General features: G+C 41.0%; 1 protein-coding gene and 1 long non-coding RNA gene across 3 annotated transcripts in view; one reads left to right on the forward strand and one right to left on the reverse strand.

Moving 5' to 3' along the window:
• LOC131709281 (phospholipase A and acyltransferase 4-like) overlaps positions 1-20,434 on the reverse strand; it is a 35,265-nt gene that overhangs the window by 312 nt on the left and 14,519 nt on the right. Inside the window, exons 1-4 of one of the 2 annotated variants that reach the window (XM_059011685.1) lie at positions 1,546-1,875; positions 1,282-1,325; positions 983-1,091; positions 495-742 (exon numbers count right to left, since the gene is read on the reverse strand). In XM_059011685.1, the coding sequence (XP_058867668.1) occupies positions 495-742; positions 983-1,091; positions 1,282-1,299 (375 nt within the window). In that variant the 5' untranslated portion in view covers positions 1,300-1,325; positions 1,546-1,875. Of the gene's footprint in view, positions 1-494; positions 743-982; positions 1,092-1,281; positions 1,326-1,545; positions 1,876-20,434 lie in introns of those variants that run through there. The other variant, XM_059011684.1, reaches the window with a different exon arrangement.
• Positions 4,088-18,306, forward strand: LOC131709298 (uncharacterized). The gene is made up of 5 exons (XR_009311465.1): positions 4,088-4,455; positions 4,963-5,115; positions 5,561-5,743; positions 6,400-6,617; positions 18,079-18,306. It is a non-coding gene; the product is annotated as an uncharacterized LOC131709298 (long non-coding RNA).

The following is a 20,434-nucleotide window of genomic DNA, read 5'->3' on the forward strand; positions in this document are numbered from 1 at the left end:
AATGAAATCCAAACTGCAGTTAAAATGACTTCAGCACCTGCCACGTGTTTGTTTGCTAGCTTTGTTTCTGACTATTTTGAACATCTAAAGGCCTGGAAGTTTCCAATTGTAAATCCAAGTGAATCTAAATTCAGATCAGATCGACGGTCATGACATAGAATACATGTTATGGAAATATACAGTCAGTAAAAAGGTCATGTTTCAAGTTAAGGCTTAAATTATACAGTATATCCCTGCAGAGTGGTTTAGTAAATAGACAGATATTCATGTCCCATAACAAGGCATTCATGTGTTACAGTATTGAAAAAACAAAAAGGCATTTTGTTGTATTTGCAGAAACCTTATAAAATGTAGAACCTTCATTGGGTAAATACGGCTATATGGGGGCATAATTAGTTTCGGGAGTTAAATAATACATTATTCTGCTTATTGACCATGACAGGCATTAATACATCATCTAAAAATAAATACATAAAAACATAAACAAATATTACCTCGGGAGATATTTCCTTGCCGTACCGTATTTGTGTAGCAAAGTGTTGACAGTTCTTTCCAAAGGGATCATACTTTATTTTGGTACCAATCATTTTGTCCATGTCTGCTTTCATCTGCTCAGGACTTCTTGGTTTATTATGTGTGTCCAGTTCTTTGTACACAGAGTAGGCACTTTTTCCAGCCACCTTGTTAAGTTCTTCCTTCACCAATTTAGAAGTAATGGCCAAAGGCTTGCTGTTGGACTCTCCTATATAATAATTGTAATGTTGGTATATGGGCATTACATTATGAGAAAAAAATCAATAGACACTGGGAGAAAGCATCTAGGATATTCAAGTTCTAATGATTCCCAACAAGTTTAAACATGTAAATATAACAAATATATCAATTATGCCATAAAAGAAATGAGAAAAATCAATATAAAACACAGCATACTGCTATTTAGATCATATAGCTGAAGACAAACAAACCAAAACACACGTTCTACCTCCTGAAACGTTGACAACGTAATGTTTTCCATGTTCCTGTCCGTAATAAACCCCCCAGTGATGATAGAGTCCACGGCTAAAGGAGATTATGTCTCCCACATTAAATTTCTGGGGGAAAAAATAAACAGCTATGGTTATGAGAAAAGATAAGACACACCGAATACAAAGTGTGGATAATGCATTGTGTGACCACGAAGAGCTAAACAAGATCAACTAAAAGTTGGAGACAAAGATAGTTGATAGTTGTATATTTGAACACAATTCCTGTATTTCAAGAAAGCATAGTACCATTACTTACCGGGTTTTCCTTAGACATCTTGGCAGCGTCTCTCTGTAGATTAACTGAATAGAAACGAACAGAAATTCAAGTTTTGGTTTTAGTTTTTATGACAGAATTTGTTCAAACAAAATAGGAAGTGCAACTCTCCACCTAAATGTCTCTCCAGAAGCAATTAGGGGGTGATTCACACTAGCTGTCAAAGCCACATGTACTTTGTTAGTATTACAGTTCAGTTTCTTTCTAATGCAGTTAATGACATCATAATCATCATCATAAACTCACCCCAGTGTAATTCCTTCTTTCCTGAAGCACTGTTATGTTTGTAACATAACGTCAGTCTTTTATATATGCCCTGCTTTTGGGGAAGTTATTGCCCCTTGGGAACTTATTTGCATACAGTCTAACTGCAGAAATACAAAGGAAACCAAAGGAGAATGACAAATGTTTAAGATCAGTTTCGTTACACAACAATGTAGGTTTTGCTCAAGTTCATGCTGAAACTGACAAATGGAGAAAATAAAACGTGTCCAGCAGGTTTCGATGCTTCTATAAATCACCCAGAGAGCTGGGAAAATTGTTCAACTGATCCAATTAAGACAATAACTAGCGTGCTAGCAAGTATAAAGGCTTCCAAAGAAAACATGGTTCAATCATCACAAATAAATCGCTGATACAGCTCGCTACGTTTCCTATAATTAGTTAGTTAATGGGCTATTAAGTTGTATCGCGTACAGAGCACAATCTCACGCTGAAGCGCACTGATCTGTGTTGGATACAGCTGACTGTCAATTCCGGCAAAAATCTTGGAATCGTGGGTTAGCAGCCAATTGAAATGTGGTTCTGATACAAACAGTATTATAAGTGGTCTGTAGTCTGGCTGAAGACAGAAACGCAGTACTGTGACTGCAACGCTGAAAGCCATGGATGAAACAAGGCTGGCATGGTTTAAAGGTTACTGTTATAAACAGTTACTGATACACTGATTTCTGTATAGGGCATAATGTAATGGAGAAGTTTAAGAACACGGATCTGTTGCCATTGCATAGTTTCTAACGGGGGATGATCCCGTGGTCAGTACGCAGCTCCCTACTGAACGAGTACGCAAGTTAAATACCAATTGCAACCAACTTGGCCGCTGAAGTTAGTCCCCAGCTACTAAAAAAAGGTCTGAATTGCAACGAACCCAAAAAATAACTGCTGCTGCCCTCTAGAGCAGGGGTGCACAATTCCGGTCCTGGAGGGCCGGTGTCCCTCCTGGCTTTTGTTCCAACCTTGCCCTAAATTACTTAATTGGACCAATTATTACCAATTATTGGTCTAATTAAGTAATTTAGAACACAGTTGGAACAAAAGCCAGGAGGGATCCGGCCCTCCAGGACCGGAATTGTGCACCCCTGCTCTAGAGGATACTAAGTACGAGACTAAAGTAGTCTAATCCTTTCTATAGACTAACGATTTATAGTACCGTACTAAGTGGAACAAATGTGAAAACCCCCAAAATGTATTTTTGTAACTGAACAATTCATAATCGCAAATCCACGTACCTATATTTTACATATAAAAAGACATTTACTTGTATATAATTTTTTACATATATATACAAGGGATGCCATTACAATATATTCGTGTAGCGTTGTAATGAGTTTCGTGATATTATAACAATACTGAAAACAATACCCCCACACTGATCAAATCACTTCCACAGCGAAAAAATGATCTAACGCCAAAATATTACAATTACAGTTGAGAGAATTTATTAAAACTATCATGAAATAATTGATAATATATTTAAAGCCGTACAGTAAATATGTATTACCCACATGGAACGGAAATGCAATATTTAATATGAGTAATATATATATATTTATATATATATATATATATATATATATATATATATATATATATATATATATTTATGTGATATATAACATATGTATACTTGTCTCAAAGTATGTTTTTAGTAGCCAATGCTACATATCAGTAAGCTGTAGCATGCATGGGGTAGTGGTCAGGACTGGTAGGTGATGCAACACAAGATTATTGATTCACTCATAAGGGGTCGCGGCTCACTTGTATAGCGGATCTGCGCTGTGCTGGAGGTGCCGGGTTCAATCTGTGCATTGCATTTTCATTTTTTTTTTTTTTTAATATATATATTGAATTCAATGTTTAGACTACATACAACACCAAACAATTTGGTCGGTGCTTGCGGGGGGAGGTCTCATTGGGTCAATTGCAACGAACTTGCAAAGTTATTACTGTAATAAAGCCTAAGAGATGTCTCGTCATGTTTTAATAATAATCTCTTTCTGCAATGCGCACATTCTGCAGGCTACTTATCTGCCGTTACAGTATTTCTGATGATCACATCACTGAAACACAAAATAATCCCAATGCAAATGTATATCATGTAAACACATATAATCTACAGTACTATACAATAGTGTCGAAGCATTTCAAATAAATAATTACAATGTGCCCCACACTGTACCGCCCCTTTGTTTTTTTCTGCTTCTTGTCGGCGCTCTCAGCTCCGCTCCTTTGAGTCAGTATTGTGTGTTTGTATGCATTTGTTGTAGAATTTGCTGTTTTGTTATTGTCTATTTTTGTTTCATGAGACGAGATGCTAACTGTATTCAGCGACTGAACCTATTTTTTACTGTGCTCTACTAAGTCAACTCGCTGCCCATACGGAAAGGAAATATGTTTAATATATGAAATGTATATATGAAAGAATTTTTATATATGAATAATACATTTTTGAACTTGTAACATATAAAAATACATGGCTCACCGATTTAATTATGATGTTAGGGATTTTGATGAAGACACATTTGAAGAAAATGGAGACATGGATTCGAGAAGTTATGTAGGAGAATGGAGGTCAGGGAAGAAAACCCCGCGTGGAGGCAGTCCTGTGTGACTGCGAGGTCCACAATGTCAGGTATGTCTTTCATTAATGATACATTGTGTGAGGTTTTTTTCAAGCTAATTTATTACTTGCACTGAAAGAACATTTGCAGCCGTTTTATGTTTGTTTTTTTACTTTTGTGTGCGTGTACACCAAAAGAATCTGACCTGAAAGTAAATGAGGAGGACCGAACTGAGAACAAAACGCCAGCCTCTAAAGATTCATAATGCGGAATAAGATACATGGATGATTTGTCAAGTGACTCCGAACCAATCCAGGTAACTTTACACAAATGATTTCCAAATGGTAGCTGATGGCGACTGTGCCTTGTGTAACATTGAGTTAGCGCATTAAACTAAGTACATTTTGAAAAGCATGGGCTGTACCCTTCTGTTTTGGTTTCAGCGCAAAGTGAGACATTTCCTGTTTTTAGGTTTTATTATGATTATAACGTTATTTGTGTTTATTTTATTTAACCTTTATTTAGTCAGGTATGTTAAGTGAGAACTTTTATTTTTCATTAATGACCTGGGAACATACCTAAAGCTAATTGATTCTCTATTGCTCTGACGTTTGCTGAAAAGCCAATACTGTAAAGTATGGGGAGACATGCCAATGTCATGAGTGAAATATGATTGCTTACATTTAGCTATAGAATTGTTTTGTAGTGATAGTAATTTGTGAATTGCAAGTTTGCATTTTGTATGTAATGTTTTTGTTTCCAAAATGTTGAAATATGGTTTAATTTTTATTTTGAAATGTTGTTGAACAATGTAATCTTTTAGCAAAATAAAGATATCTGCTAAGCAAGACAGATGTGACAACATTTGGAAAAAGCTGAAGGCAGCACGTCAGGAAGTAGATGGTGAAGTAGACCAACTTATGGCCGTGGAATAGTTGAAAAACTGGAGGAAGAAAACAATTCACTCAAGCACAAGGTAAGTAGAAATGCAAGAACAAGTTGAGCCCTCTAGCATTATTACACCTTTTTATACAAGTAATTAACACTGCCGTTGCCAAGATTGCATTAGTCACAATATAAGATATAGAAAGTAACTTACTCTATCTTCTAGAATGTCTGTAGTTCATCTGACATATACAAGCATACCCTTGAAATGCTCATTTAAATATTATACTAATAGTTTAATGAACTTTAATAAACTTGTGAAAAGATGTATGTGTGGTTTCTCATTCTGTAAAGATGTCTCATTTAAAATAGCACAATTACAATTAAGTAAGATGGCCCCCTAAGAGAAACTTTGCAGATTAAAGCAGGGAACATGGGGGCCCAATTTCAAAACTGTATATGAACTTTGGTAAAAAAAAAAAAAAAAGTGGATTTCTATCTGTTCATGAAATTGTTTTTTTTTCTTACTTTTTTAGCAATACTCCAAAAACTCGAGTGCTTGAACAGAAATCATGTGTGCAAATCTATTCCTGATTCTGATTTAGTCACGTTATGGAACGCCTAACCGTTCCACTGGGAATTCAACAGAAGCCTCAGCTGCTTCAATATCTGTATTATCAGCACCTGTGCTGCCTCCTCCCATGAAAGCTGCTGGAAAGGTAAAACTTATCTGTTTAATCTTCATTGTGACAAATTAAATTTGAAGACTGAAATAACTGACATTTGTTTTAATTTCTACCTCAATTTCAGTTTCAATACACTTTGCAAAATCTATTGTCCTCATACATTGTGTTCCATATATTAATCCACCCTGGAAAAAGTGTGACTTGAAACTACACTACAGTTTTAGTAAAGTCTGATAAAGAATGGGCAGATATGACCAGATGAGCACATGGAAAAATTCAACTTATTACTATTATTGCACTTAAAATGTACTGAGTACATTTCGTAAAGTATTGCACTCCCAGAAAAGGATAGGATTGTCTATGTAACTGCACTATTGCAATTCAGGCAGACCACCTTCAGTTTATGTGACCCTTCGAGCAAATTCCACTTGGATATAAACACTGCCAATGTTGCAGCTTCACTATACTGCCAAATTTGTATTTCTGAGGTGGGATAAAATGCTTTTGTCCTTAAGGTTTAGCTGTAAGTTTGACATTCAGTATGCAAATTGACAGGTAATTCGGAGGAGCATTCTGTGATTCTTGAAATTTTAGTCTACCACATTTGCGTGGAAGGGTTGTTCTAACAGTGTGTTGATTAAAATGGGTTTTACTTCAGGTTCATTTTTTTTCTATTTTTATTTTTACAGGTGGAAATCCATCCAGGAAGCAATGTTTTTGTTGAGGAATTGTCTTGGACTCTAACAAATAAAGCAACTTCCTGTTCTTCATTTGTACGCTCTCTAACGCTGGCTGTGTTTGACGTTGAGACGCTTGTCAGAAGCAATCTTCGTGGAGGCTGTAACAAGCAGCAGCAAGATGGGGAGAGAAGATGCGCTTGACTCTACTAAAGATCATGCTGTATACGGTAATCCTGATTTTTATTTAAAAAGGTACTGTTTTTAACATGCATCGCCAATCGTGGCTATACAAACTGATCTCTTGTTGATGGACCATTTGCAGAGGTGTCAGCCCCCACCCCCCAAATTTTGTGAACAAAGGCTTGCATGAAGTAATGTATGGTACTGTGGGATTGGAGATGATGTAGTTTTAGTATCTTGCTTCATTTAGGCATGGTTTTTAGTTTTAAAATCCAGTGTTTAGATATTTGGCTAACCATCTATTAATGATGCTAATCTGCAAACAACTTATGCTTTGTGTGTGTATTCCAAATGCAACAAAGTCAGATTGGTTCAACAATCAACAGAAAAATCTCTGAACTAAGACACAAACTCAGAAAACAAAATACGGATAAGTCTTCTGACTAGGTACTAATTTCAAAAAGCAAATTTGTAAATCTGACCCACAGAGCCTTTGTCTTTTTTGAGCCAATTGAGTCCTTAATCACACAGGCCTATTGAATTCTTAAATTCAATTACTGTACTTGCTTGGTGAGACACTGCTTGACTTAAATGTGGAAATCTGTTAGTAATTGGCATACACCATGTAGCAAGATGGTTTTGAACTGCAGAATTGTTGTAATAACCGCATGTCTAGAGTGTAAGATTTGGCTCATGTGGGGGAAAATGGCTCCAGTTCTGATGAGTTTGTTGGGGATCATAGATGGACTGCAATCTTCAAGTCTCTCCATAAATTTTAGATTGGGTTTAAGTCAGGACTTTGACTGGCCCATCCAGAACATTTAATTCTCTTGTTGTTCAACCACTTCGCGTCATTGTCCTGCTGAAATGTGAATTTCTTCCCTAGTTTCAGAGTCTTGGCTGACTCAAACAGGTTTTCCTCAAGGATTTGCCTGTACTTTGCACCATACATTCTCCCCTCTATCCTGACAAGCTTCCCCATCCCTGCTGAAGAGAAGAATCCCCATAACATGATGCTGCCACCACCATGCTTGTCAGTTGGGATGGTGTTGACTGGGTGATGTGCAGTGTTGGCCTTGCACCAGACGTAACGTTTGGAATTTAGACTGAAAAGTTCAAACTGTCTCGTCTGACCGCAAAACCTTTTTCCACATGTCTGCAGTATCATCTACATGCTTTTTCACAAACTCCATATGTGCTTTAAGATGATGCTTTTTGAGTAATGGCTTCTTTCTTGCCACCCGTCCATACAGGCCAGCTTTGTGTAGGGACCATCTTATTGTTGATGTGTGAACACTGACTCCCATCTGAGACTCAGAACTTTGCAGATCTCTCAAGGTCGTTGGCTTCAGAGTGACATACCAAACCAGTTTCCTGCTTTCCCAGCTGCTCAGTTTTGGGAGGGCGACCTGATCTGGGTGGTATGATGCATCTTCCACTTCTTAATGATGGACTTCATTGTGCTGAGAGGAATAATCAGCGTCTTTGAAATGTTCTTGTACCCTTCTCCTGCTCTGTGCTTCTCTACCACTTTATCCCTGACTTGTTTTGGTCTTTATCGTTGCTTTGTTGGATCACTATGTGATTTCCATCTTAAGTCTTTATATACCCGAGGGAAATTATGTACACGTTAAACCACTTTTGAGTACACACCGGCTGAAAACATTTCATTAATTTTGTGACCTTTCAAACAAATCACTTGCTCCTGAGCTGATTTGGGGCTGCAGTAGAAAAGGGGTTGAATACTTATGCAACTGAGATTAATCTGTTTTTCTCTTATATGCTATTCTTTTTTTATATATTATATTTTTTAACTTTATCAATGTGGAGTAGTTTGTGTAGGTTCTACATGTAAAGTCTAATTTGAAAGCGTCGTGGAGTACACTCAGGTTCCAAACATCGTTATGGGATACACTCCTGCCTATTGGTAGGTGTCACTGAGGTCTATCAAAGCTGCCAATAGGCCCCCTCCCCTTGGTGACTTCCTCGGTCCCGCCTCCCGAGGGTACTTAACCGTCACGCCGGGGAGGTTCGTTCTCTTTCGCGTTGAAACCGTGATGTCGACCGATGCGACCTCGCAGTTGGTGGCCATCGTCTCTTTCAGGGAACCAGGTTTACGGTAGGTAAACTAATGTTCCCTTTCAATTCAAAGATGGCCACCAAACATCGTTATGGGAAACTTGTACTAGAGCCATCGCGAGGGAGAAAAGAACGGCAGCATATGAGGGCGCCAAGTCCTGCCTGACCAAGGTCAGCAACATGAGCGTGCAATCTCAAGGACCCTAGTGGCCACAGAGGGCAATGAGGGATCGACCACATTCAGACGGTAGGACCTGGCAAAGGTATGCGGGGTAGCCCAGCTAGCCGCATCACAAATCTCAGCCATGGAGGCACCTCGGAAGAGGGCCCATGACGTAGCCACACCTCTCGTGGAATGTGCGGCTATCCGCCCAGATGGGGGTAAGCCAGCACCATCATACGCAGTCGAGACTGTGTCCGCAATCCAATGCGACAGCCGCTGCTTGGAGAGGAGCTGTCCCAGGGTCCGTGATCCATGGCAGACGAAGAGCTGGTCAGACTGACGCAGCGCTCTCGTCCTATCTTCATAACATCTCAATGCCTGAACTGGGCAGAGAAGGTTCAACTTCTTATCCTCCTCCGATACAAACGGTGGAGGATGAAAGGACTCCATTTCCACGGACTGATTCAGGTGGAAGGCTGTAACACCTTGGGGAGAAAAGCAGAGTTTGCACGCAGTGACACTCTGCTATCATCATCCCAAATATGCATACAGGAGCTATGCACAGACAGCGCCTGCAGCTCACTAACCTGCTTTGCAGAGGTGATAGCAAGGAGGAAGGCTGTCTTCATGGACAGGTGCTTCAACTCGATGGAGTATATAGGCTCAAACTGGGCCTGCGTGAGAGCCTCCAGTACAATCTCAAGGCTCCTTTCGGGGAGAGTGGCCCTCCTGGGAGGGTGCAATTGCTGAGCGCCTCGGAGAAACCAGGTAGCCAAAAAATGCGCGCCCGGGGACACTGAGTCAATGGGGGCATGGCAAGCAGAAATAGCCGCTAGGTAAACCTTCAGAAACTGCAAGATGGCAGTCATGGGATAGGAGATTGGATCATGACCATTTGTCGGCACCAATCTTGAAAACATTTCCAGTTATAGGCATAGAATGACCTAGTGGAATGCACCCTAGCATTCTGCAACGTACCCATGACTGTGTCAGACAGCCCTAAGGCTGACCAGCGGTCCCTTTCAGGGGCCAGACCCATAGCTGGAGCCTGCCCGGCTCCGGGTGTCAGTGTTCCTCTCGCCTGACTGAGAAGATCCTGGTGAAGCGGGATCTCCCAGGACAGGACGTTCAATAGCTGGCACAGGGATGAAAACCAGATTCTCCTGGGCCACTAGGAGAACTGACGCCTTCTCCGACCGGACCTTCTCGAGAAAGGCCGGGAGCAATGGCAGAGGTGGGAACGTGTAAAGGAGGAGAGGACGGAGCAAGCGAGAGCGCGAGGAGTTTAAAAAATATAGGAACAGTGAAGGCGATTACCCAGCCTGACCTATATGGTTTAGTGATCGTGACTATTTTGTGTGGCTGCTTTGTTTTTGTTTGAATAGTTTATTTTTGTTGTTTAAAATAAAATGGTGCAAGCGCAATTACACCATACCTGCAGTGTCGGTGTTTTTTTGTTCCTGGCCCATTCTATATTTTTATTGAATTAAGGGTTTAAGTAATTGAGAGCAGCTCATCAGTTGGAAGAAAAACCAGCAGACACACAGCAGGGGGTCCCCAGGACCAGGATTGAGAACCACCGATGTACACAGAACTGCTATACTGGCTGTGCCTAACAAGTTGTATAGCAGCTCTGCTGTGCACATGCTCTATAGGAGCTCTACTGTGCACAACACTATCGCAGCTCTGCTGTGCACAACACTCTGTATAGCAGCTCTGCTGTGTAGAACACTATAGCAGCTCTGCTGTGCACAACACTCTGTATAGCAGCTCTGCTGGTATTTTATATTGCACCCTTAAAGAAACTTGCACCAGTCCATTCTCTTCTTTCGATTACAACATGGTTTTGGCACAGTCCCAGTTTGAATCTTTTCAATAAAGCAAGCTGTATCTCTTTAAATTTAAACGATGTTCTGATTTCTACTCAGCAGCAGGTAGGTTGGAGCAATGTGTGGAAAGAAACTTTCTTCTTGAATCCTGATTACACGCCTTCTACTTTCTCAACTCTGCTTCTGTGACCTTCCACACTTCCTTCCATTCATGAATGTCTTAAAGACAGTCTCTATCTTACTTGAGTAAATGTAAACAAACTGGAATATCAATAAAGATTGCACACAAGTTGTAGCTACTTTAACATTAACTTTTAGTTTCTAGTAATTACTTTAAACTAAATTACATTAAAATAATTAAAATCAATCAAACTCAGTTCCTGGAGGGCCAATGCTGCAGTGTCTCTGCTGGTATATATATCAAATACAAAACTGAAAGATCATAATTGGATAAGTCTCCACCCCCCTGAGTTAATACTTGGTGGAAGCACCTTTGGCAGCAATTACAGCTGTGAGTCTGTTGGGATAGGTCTACCAACTTTGCACACACCTAGATTTGACCATTCTTCTTTACAAAACTGTTTAAGCTCTGTCAAGTTCCTTGTGGAGCGCTGATGGACAGCAATCTTAAGGTCATGCCACAAATTTTCGATTGGATTTAGGTCGGGGCTCTGACTGGGCCACTCAAGGACATTTACCTTTTTGTTCCTTAGCCACTCCAGTGTAGCTTTGGCTGTGTGCTTTGGGTCATTGTCATGCTGAAAGATGAACTTCCATCCCAGTTTCAGCTTTCTTACAGAGGGCAACAGGTTTTCCTCAAGGACTTCTCTGTACTTTGCTCCATTCATTTTTCCCTTCAATCCTGACAAGTGCCCCAGTCCCTGCCGATGAGAAACATCCCCATAACATGATGCTGCCACCACCATGCTTCACAGTAGGGATGGTGTTCTTTGGGTGATGCACCGTGTTAGGTTTGCACCAAAAATAACGCTTTGCATTTAGGCCAAAAAGTTCAATTTTAATAGCAGACTTCTGAGATAGTGATCAGTATTCATAAATCGTTTTACACCAATTCGCAATTACCAACACTTTCTAAAAAGAATAAATGTGCTTGTACTGCTATGCAGTAAACTGTCATAAAGACTGTTCAACATTTTACTTCAGCATGTGCTGGATCACAAAGGCAGTTTTCGCCACAGTCAGCTGAGCAGTGTGTCCTATCAAACAAACCGTATAGTGCATTTCACGGGGCGTGAGCTGGGTTGAAGAGTAAGGCAGAAGAAGCAGCAAGGAGCTGTTAGTAGGACAGAAGGTGGTCACTGACTGAGGGCGACGATGCCGACACATCCCAGGGGTAGAGGACCCAGCAACCGAAATGAGATAGACAAGATGATCGCTGACTGAGGGCGACGATGCCGACACATCTCAGGGGCGAAGGACCCAGCAATCGAGGACAGGATAGAAAAGAGGTCGCTGACTGAGGGCGACGATGCCGACACATCCCAGGGGCAGAGGACCCAGCAACCGAAAACACTAATGAGGGTTATGACTCGAAAAGCCGCCCCTCGAGAGGAGATTGGAGAGGTACCCAGCATCTGAGACTTCTGTAAGAGGCGCTCGTAAAACCCCTGATAGGCCGAGATGTCACGCTGCCTGGGACCTGAAATAAGGACAAAGCATTGAGGTTAGTATAGGACTCAGCACGAGTGACCACGTCCTGAAAGAGAGGCAGAATAGAACAGAGCCTCGAGTAAGGCAAGATGAGCGCAGGAGCTGCGACAGGACAGTTTGGCCGGGGGTCCGCTCTGACTCACATGGTGAGAACCCCCCTGAAGGTAAGGGAGGCGGATGCCTAGCCCTGAGGTCGGGGAAGTGAGACTCACTTGCCCCCCAAAGGATGGACCCCCGGCACCTCACGAAAACTCCCACACCGTGCGACAAACAAGAGACAGTACATGCCTACGCATAACATAAACAAAAGACCAGAAGGACAAACAGGACAAACAGAGGGAGATTAGTAATTTGTTAGTAGGATGCGACTATGTGTATACCTGCCGCTCAGTGGAGAGGAAAAAACCCCTTGAGGCCGATTAGGGGAAAACCTCTGGTGGCTCCGGCAGACAGGTAGCCCCCACTCCGGGCATGCTAGCGATTTTAAAATGGGCTGCAACTTTATGAGAGGAGAATGAATGAATGAATGAATGAATGAATGAATGAAAGAATCCACTGCAGAAGAGGGCCAACTCCCCACACTCATGATCTGACTGTGATTGATGTTGGCCCTTGCAGCAGAGGGGGCTGTGCCTACAGAATGATTTGGGGGGTGGGGTAGGGGAGGCGTGCTCTGGAGGCGAGGTAGGTTGAGATCCAGTGATGAGTGATCCGAGGAGTGGGGTAGAGTAGAGGAGGGAGGCTTGCTCTGGAGGGTGGAGAGGTGGGTTGAGAACCAGTGATGAGAGATGATAGGAGCGAGAGGAATCAATTAACTGAGGGTCCTTCGGGGGGTAGAGGAAGGAGGCTTGCTCTGGAGGGTGGAGAGGTGGGTTGAGAACCAGCGATGAGAGATGATAGGAGTGAGAGGAATCAATGAACTGAGGGTCTAGGGGGCGGGGGGGGGGGGGGGTTTAAGGTTTCTTGCTGGGGAGATACCTTGATGTTGAAAAGAAGGGAAGATAGGGGATTCTACTTGACAGCTGAATGAACTAACCATGCTGAAATTGATCCATCTTGGAGGTACGGCCAAATGAGGAAGTAAATTAGAAGCAGAAGAAACTTCGAGTTCTGAGGAGACTGAAGAAGGCTGAGATGCAGAGAAATACCTTGACATTGAAAAGAATGGGCAGATAGGGGACTCTGCTTGACCGCTGAATGAAGTGACCACGTTGAAATGGATCCGTCGTGGAGGTACACAACTGAATGATGGAGTAAAATTAGAAGTAGAAGAAACTGTGGATTCTGAGCTCCTGAGAAGACAGAAGAGGGCTCAGATGCAGATGATCTCCATAGGTAGATCCTTGTATGGGGTGAAGTGGCATTTCCGAAGAGTAGAATGAGCAAACAGAGAATGTTCATTGATGTAGACAGGTGGGAAGGGGAGGCAGAAGGGAAGGCTCTTAAGAATCTCACGGAGGGTCAGGCGAACTGCTGGTATGGAGAAAATGGGGGGGGGGGGAGAGAGAGAGAGAATCCCTACCATGGATGATGAAAGCCAGGATCTGGTTTTGTTTGAAGGAATAAGATTAATCCGATTCTGGGCACAGAAGGCTGAACACACTGATCAAGCGGTCGAATATGAAGCTCTCGAAGAAGGGCAAGGGATGCAGACATGAAATGCGGAGCAGATTGAAGCAGGTTACTGAGAGTAGGATTCAGTCAAATAGCAGCTGATGAAGCTGGGGAGTCTGGAGGGGGGGGGGCAGCAGACGGGACCAGCTGACGGAACTTGGATACCAAAAGTAGAGGCCGAAGGGGAGCTGGAATTGAGGGTTGAGGTAGCGGCTGGAACTGAACGAACATTGTAAATTGACTGCTGGGGAAGCTCAGCACCCTTTGCTCCATTTTCTGGAAACAAGGGAAGAGAGGAGATGTCGACCATCCTATGTGTTAGTTAATACAGGATCGATCAGCGGTCTGCTACTATCCTGTCTGCTTGAAATGGAAAAGGTGAACTCACGTTCAGAGATTGGGTTTCACAACTCCAGTCATTCTCCTAGTAGTGGAACTCCTTAACTCATAATCAAGACGGATTTCCAGTCTCATACCACGTCTCTCACCATGCATTAATGCTGTAATATTTGAGAGGATGTGAGGACATCCGAATAGATTGCTGAGAAGGTCAAGCACCTTGTATTTTGATTAGATGGGGATTAGCATTAGCCTTGATTGTGGAATGCTGCCGTGATCTGCATATTGGAGGAAAGCGGAAGCGTTGGAAGCTCTGGAGTAGTGCAGGTACAGATTTAAACTGTAAACTAAAGCAACTTTGCATGCTATAATAGTGAGTAGATCTGAAGAAGAAGCAGAGATCTGCTGCAGTGAGGAGCAATTAACAGAGAGGACGGGATCTGCTGAATGGTGCAGAGATCTAAAGAAGTAACGATGAAGCGCAGTCAATGATGAGCAGTGGCCTGCTGTAGAAAGAGATCTGCTGAAGCAGTGATCTGTTATTGTGAATGGTGGACTACCATTGGTAGTGTGGTGGTCTGCTGCAGAGCGCAGAGATCTGCTGAAGCAGTGATCTGTAATGGTGAACGGTGGACTGCCATCAGTAGTGTGGTGGTTGCTGTAGAGCACAGAGATCTGCTGAATGCGGTGGATATTGGTCTTTGAGTGAAAAGTGATTTAGATAAAGCCAGAGATGAAGAATGCATAGAGCTGAGGCCGCTGTAGAACCTGAGAGGATAAAGAATGCGTTGCTCTGAGGCTATTGCAAAATCTATTGATTTGGTCGGGAGCAGTCTGAGTGTATTGTCTAATCGCAGGGTAGGAGGACACTTGACTGAAATGATGATAGTTGTAGGACATGGTTTCCGTTTCTGACTGGCAGCTCACGTTGCTGAAATGAAAACTTGAAGGTTGAATAAAGTGCCTTGGTGAAATTTGTCGGTTTGAAGGAGAGAAGCCAGATGAGGAAGGATGAATCCGGGAACCTGAAGAGGTCACTGGGATGGAAGCCTGGTGCAGGGAAGCTGGAAGTTAACGTGACGGTAGATTCGGAGCATCTCAGAAAGCCGACGAGTGCGTGGCTTCATGACCATGTCCTCGAAGGGTGGTGGGGGGGGGGGCAGGTAGAGTTGAAATTGAAGAATGTCAGTTGATATAGATAAAGGATGAGGCAGGAGTGGAACTCCCGAGAATAACTGCGAGAATAAATAGAAAAGCAGTAGTGTCCGAGCTTCGCAGCGATACCAAACTCGTTTAATATATAGAGAGAGAACTTGTGGTATTATACTGCCATCCAGAGGTTATGATTGGAATTAAACCATTGACTTGAGTGAAGCAGGGTAGAATCTATGAAGTTATTACGATTAAAATCCTTGTCTATGTAGAACAATATTTGCTTATTCCCTTAGATTTAAATAATAAATGTTCTAGAGATGTTAGGACAGTTAGTCATGTATATAAATAAGTAAACGCAGTACTTAGAGGTCATAATTCGGCGCGTTGAATTCGTCTCCACCAGTTGTGAAAGCGCAGCAACAGGAAGCCGGAAGACAGCAGTACTGAGGCACAGAGCACGCAGAGCCTGATGAAGCTGCCTGGTCACCATCGCAACAAACCACTCCCCTCAGTCACTCAAATGAGGGCGTTGCCGTGGTAACCATGGTCTGTAAGGCGCGGGTGGAAAAGTTGCAGTGCAGCACTGTCGTTGTGACCAGTCAAACCACGAGCCGCCACTGGTTGAAATGGGCAGGATACGTCTTTTAAAAGGTTGAACGTAGCTAATGGAGGTCCAGGGCAGGATCTTCCGATGGAACGGTAATTGTGCTGGCTCTGTGGGAGCGGGGGGAGGGGCGTCTGATTGCGGGCGAGGAGTAAAGAGAGATTCCGCAGCCAAAGCTTAATGGTGGATTTAATAGATTTAAAGTAAGGCAATCGCTGACAACGTGAATGTCGATGTCTTGTCGAAGGAGCTTGAAAGTTTAGCAGAGGACCAGTCTTTCTGAAAAAGTTGCAGACAGGTTAAGTAATGACGCTGCTCTTGAACGGCGCTGTTGCTGGATGGAACAGGAAAGACAAACGTTGGAGCTCTTGAAGCCGAAAAGAGACGCTGTCTGAAAAGAAGGATTACCTGAGCAGGTAGGAAAATGATTGATAATATATCTTGGCAGCGCTGTGCAGAGAAATGACCTGCAGAGCGAGGCAACGAAGTTTAGATATTTAGCGGTGGAGCACGAAACGACGGCGTCTGAGCGTTTGCTACAAAAACGAAACACTAGACAGAAAAGGTGCAGGTGATCAGGGCTTAAATAGAAAATAGATGCTAATTAACGGGAAATTAGAAAATTGGGAGATTGAAGGATTGGAAGCACCCAGCTCCACGCCCCCTGAACCACGCAAGCTAACATATAAATGAATGAAAAGTGACAAAACGTATGTGTGTTAACTTGAATTTGTATTTTATTTAATATGTAAAAAGTGTCGGTAATTTCGAATTGATATTAAATCCTTGATGAGTATTGGCCAGTATCTCGGAATTGTGACTTCGACCGGACCAAACCAAACCCCGATCCAATGTTCATGTGGAAATATCGGCCGGTCCCACAACGCATTTTTCTATCCCAAAACCAAACGAGGCATTTCCAACATGCAAATGGAGGAGACTCCTTCTCTACCCCGCCATCTCTCCCTCTCACTGCACCAGCTAGGAGTTCAAATTTAGCTTTGTTATATTGTATAGCGCAATTCTTTACTAACTTTTACAAATGAGCTTATTGGAGGCTTCGTGTTTTTAAGATGGTTCAGGTGCAGTCCGGGCAGGCTGACTGCAGCATCATTACAGTATACCGCACTGCGCTCGGCTTTGTGTGGAGGCTGATACACAAAATAATGAACGACTGGTAAAGAAATCACATGGATTGCTTTTTAATGGTAAATGTGTATCTGGTATTCTAAGTATTACCTACAATTAATAACTCAGCTATATTCATATTCAGAATGTAATACAGTATTAAGACAGGGTCCAGTATTAGAAATCAGTGTTCATTGGCCATTCCCATACATTCTCTATATGTTTCCACATTGTGGTTGCAATCCACAGGCACAAGGGGCTCAGTGATGTTAACAACTAGAGCCCACAATTAACCAATATATTTAATGGAAAGAAATGGTTCATGTCTTTATTTCTCATAGCTGCTTCTGTGTGTGTACACCAGTGCTATTTATTGTGAGTAATTATCCGTCTTGTCTAAGAATTTGCAGATTATAATTAAAAAAAAAATTAAAAAAAGATATTTGAGAGAGTGCCCGGCGATGAGGGCTCTACCGTGATAGTTGACCGCGACGGGAGTTATATTATCAGCCGTGACGCTGTGACTGAAGCAGCACCGATGCAGCGAGTTTTTCGCAGATAAATAGTCTGTGTTTTGTGTGTCAATATTTATATTTTCTGCCCTCTTCTTCAGAACGAAATGTTCAAACACTAACGCTATACCCCTGGTAATGTTTTTTAGAAGTATATCAGGTTAATTCAAGTTGAGCGCTGTTGTCACAAACAGATCCACAATGGCGTAGTCATGCGCGCAGTTTCTCAGCTTTCTCTTCGTTAGTCTCGGAAGGGTCAGGGCGTGTGAACTTGTTTTTGGTAAATACAGCACAGGGTCGCAGAAAGGTCATTCTTTACGAGTAAACTTCCAGGCAGTAACCTCTGCTATTTCTACCCCATGCTTTTATTTAGTTTCTCTTAAACTGTATTATTGTCTCCTGTTCTTTATCCAGGACAGTATTCCTCCCTGCTGTCCAGCGGCACAGATTTAGACTCTTCCTCAGACTGCGCTGCGAACTAAACCAGGCAACAGAGCCGCGTCCACAGCAGCAGAAGAGTCACCAGCAATGAGACACGCCAAGGAGTGCGCTGCTCTGTGAGACTCGAGGGGACGCGTTATCAAAGCGCTTCCTCCAGCCTTTAATTAACTGCTATTGATTTAAAAAAGGACAAAACATCATGTTAATGTTACAACATGAAAAAATAAACACACTGAGAGCGCTGAAGAGGGCTTGAAATACAGTGTATCACTCAGCTGTGTGGTTCTAGTTTTGTAAAATGAACAGGTGGTTTACCTCTTTAAAATAAATAGTATTATTATTGTATATGTATTAATCACTGTTTCTAATCTCATACACATGGATTGTCTTTATTCTGTATTAGATGTGTTCTACCTGTTTTCTCATGTTATTGTATATGTATTAATCACTGTTTCTAATCTCATACACATGGATTGTCTTTATTCTGTATTAGATGTGTTCTACCTGTTTGCTCATGTTATTGTATATGTATTAATCACTGTTTCTAATCTCATACACATGGATTGTCTTTATTCTGTATTAGATATGCACTGTCTGTTTTCTCATATTATTGGATATGTATTAATCACTGTTTCTTTCTAATCTCATACACATGGATTGTCTTTATTCTGTATTAGATGTGTACTGTCTGTTTTCTCATGTTATTGTATATGTATTAATCACTGTTTCTTTCTAATCTCATTCACATGGATTGTCTTTATTCTGTATTAGATGTGTTCTACCTGTTTTCTCATGTTATTTTATATGTATTAATCACTGTTTCTAATCTCATACACATGGATTGTCTTTATTCTGTATTAGATGTGTTCTACCTGTTTTCTCATGTTATTGTATATGTATTAATCACTGTTTCTAATCTCATACACATGGATTGTCTTTATTCTGTATTAGATGAGTTCTACCTGTTTTCTCATGTTATTGTATATGTATTAATCACTGTTTCTAATCTCATTCACATGGATTGTCTTTATTCTGTATTAGATGTGTACTGTCTGTTTGCTCATGTTATTGTATATGTATTAATCACTGTTTCTAATCTCATACACATGGATTGTCTTTATTCTGTATTAGATGTGTTCTACCTGTTTTCTCATATTATTGGATATGTATTAATCACTGTTTCTTTCTAATCTCATTCACATGGATTGTCTTTATTCTGTATTAGATGTGTTCTACCTGTTTGCTCATATTATTGGATATGTATTAATCACTGTTTCTAATCTCATACACATGGATTGTCTTTATTCTGTATTAGATGTGTTCTACCTGTTTTCTCATGTTATTGGATATGTATTAATCACTGTTTCTTTCTAATCTCATACACATGGATTGTCTTTATTCTGTATTAGATGAGTTCTACCTGTTTTCTCATGTTATTGTATATGTATTAATCACTGTTTCTAATCTCATACACATGGATTGTCTTTATTCTGTATTAGATGTGTACTGTCTGTTTGCTCATGTTATTGTATATGTATTAATCACTGTTTCTAATCTCATACACATGGATTGTCTTTATTCTGTATTAGATGTGTTCTACCTGTTTTCTCATATTATTGGATATGTATTAATCACTGTTTCTTTCTTTCTAATCTCATACACATGGATTGTCTTTATTCTGTATTAGATGAGTTCTACCTGTTTGCTCATATTATTGTATATGTATTAATCACTGTTTCTTTCTAATCTCATTCACATGGATTGTCTTTATTCTGTATTAGATGAGTTCTACCTGTTTTCTCATATTATTGGATATGTATTAATCACTGTTTCTTTCTTTCTAATCTCATACACATGGATTGTCTTTATTCTGTATTAGATGTGTTCTACCTGTTTTCTCATATTATTGTATATGTATTAATCACTGTTTCTTTCTAATCTCATTCACATGGATTGTCTTTATTCTGTATTAGATGTGTTCTACCTGTTTTCTCATATTATTGTATATGTATTAATCACTATTTCTTTCTAATCTCATTCACATGGATTGTCTTTATTCTGTATTAGATGTGTTCTACCTGTTTTCTCATATTATTGGATATGTATTAATCACTGTTTCTAATCTCATACACATGGATTGTCTTTATTCTGTATTAGATGTGTTCTACCTGTTTTCTCATATTATTGGATATGTATTAATCACTGTTTCTTTCTAATCTCATTCACATGGATTGTCTTTATTCTGTATTAGATGTGTTCTACCTGTTTTCTCATATTATTGGATATGTATTAATCACTGTTTCTAATCTCATTCACATGGATTGTCTTT

The sequence above is a fragment of the Acipenser ruthenus genome, chromosome 42, assembly GCF_902713425.1.
Source record: "Acipenser ruthenus chromosome 42, fAciRut3.2 maternal haplotype, whole genome shotgun sequence".
In the NCBI taxonomy this organism is placed as follows: domain Eukaryota; kingdom Metazoa; phylum Chordata; class Actinopteri; order Acipenseriformes; family Acipenseridae; genus Acipenser; species Acipenser ruthenus.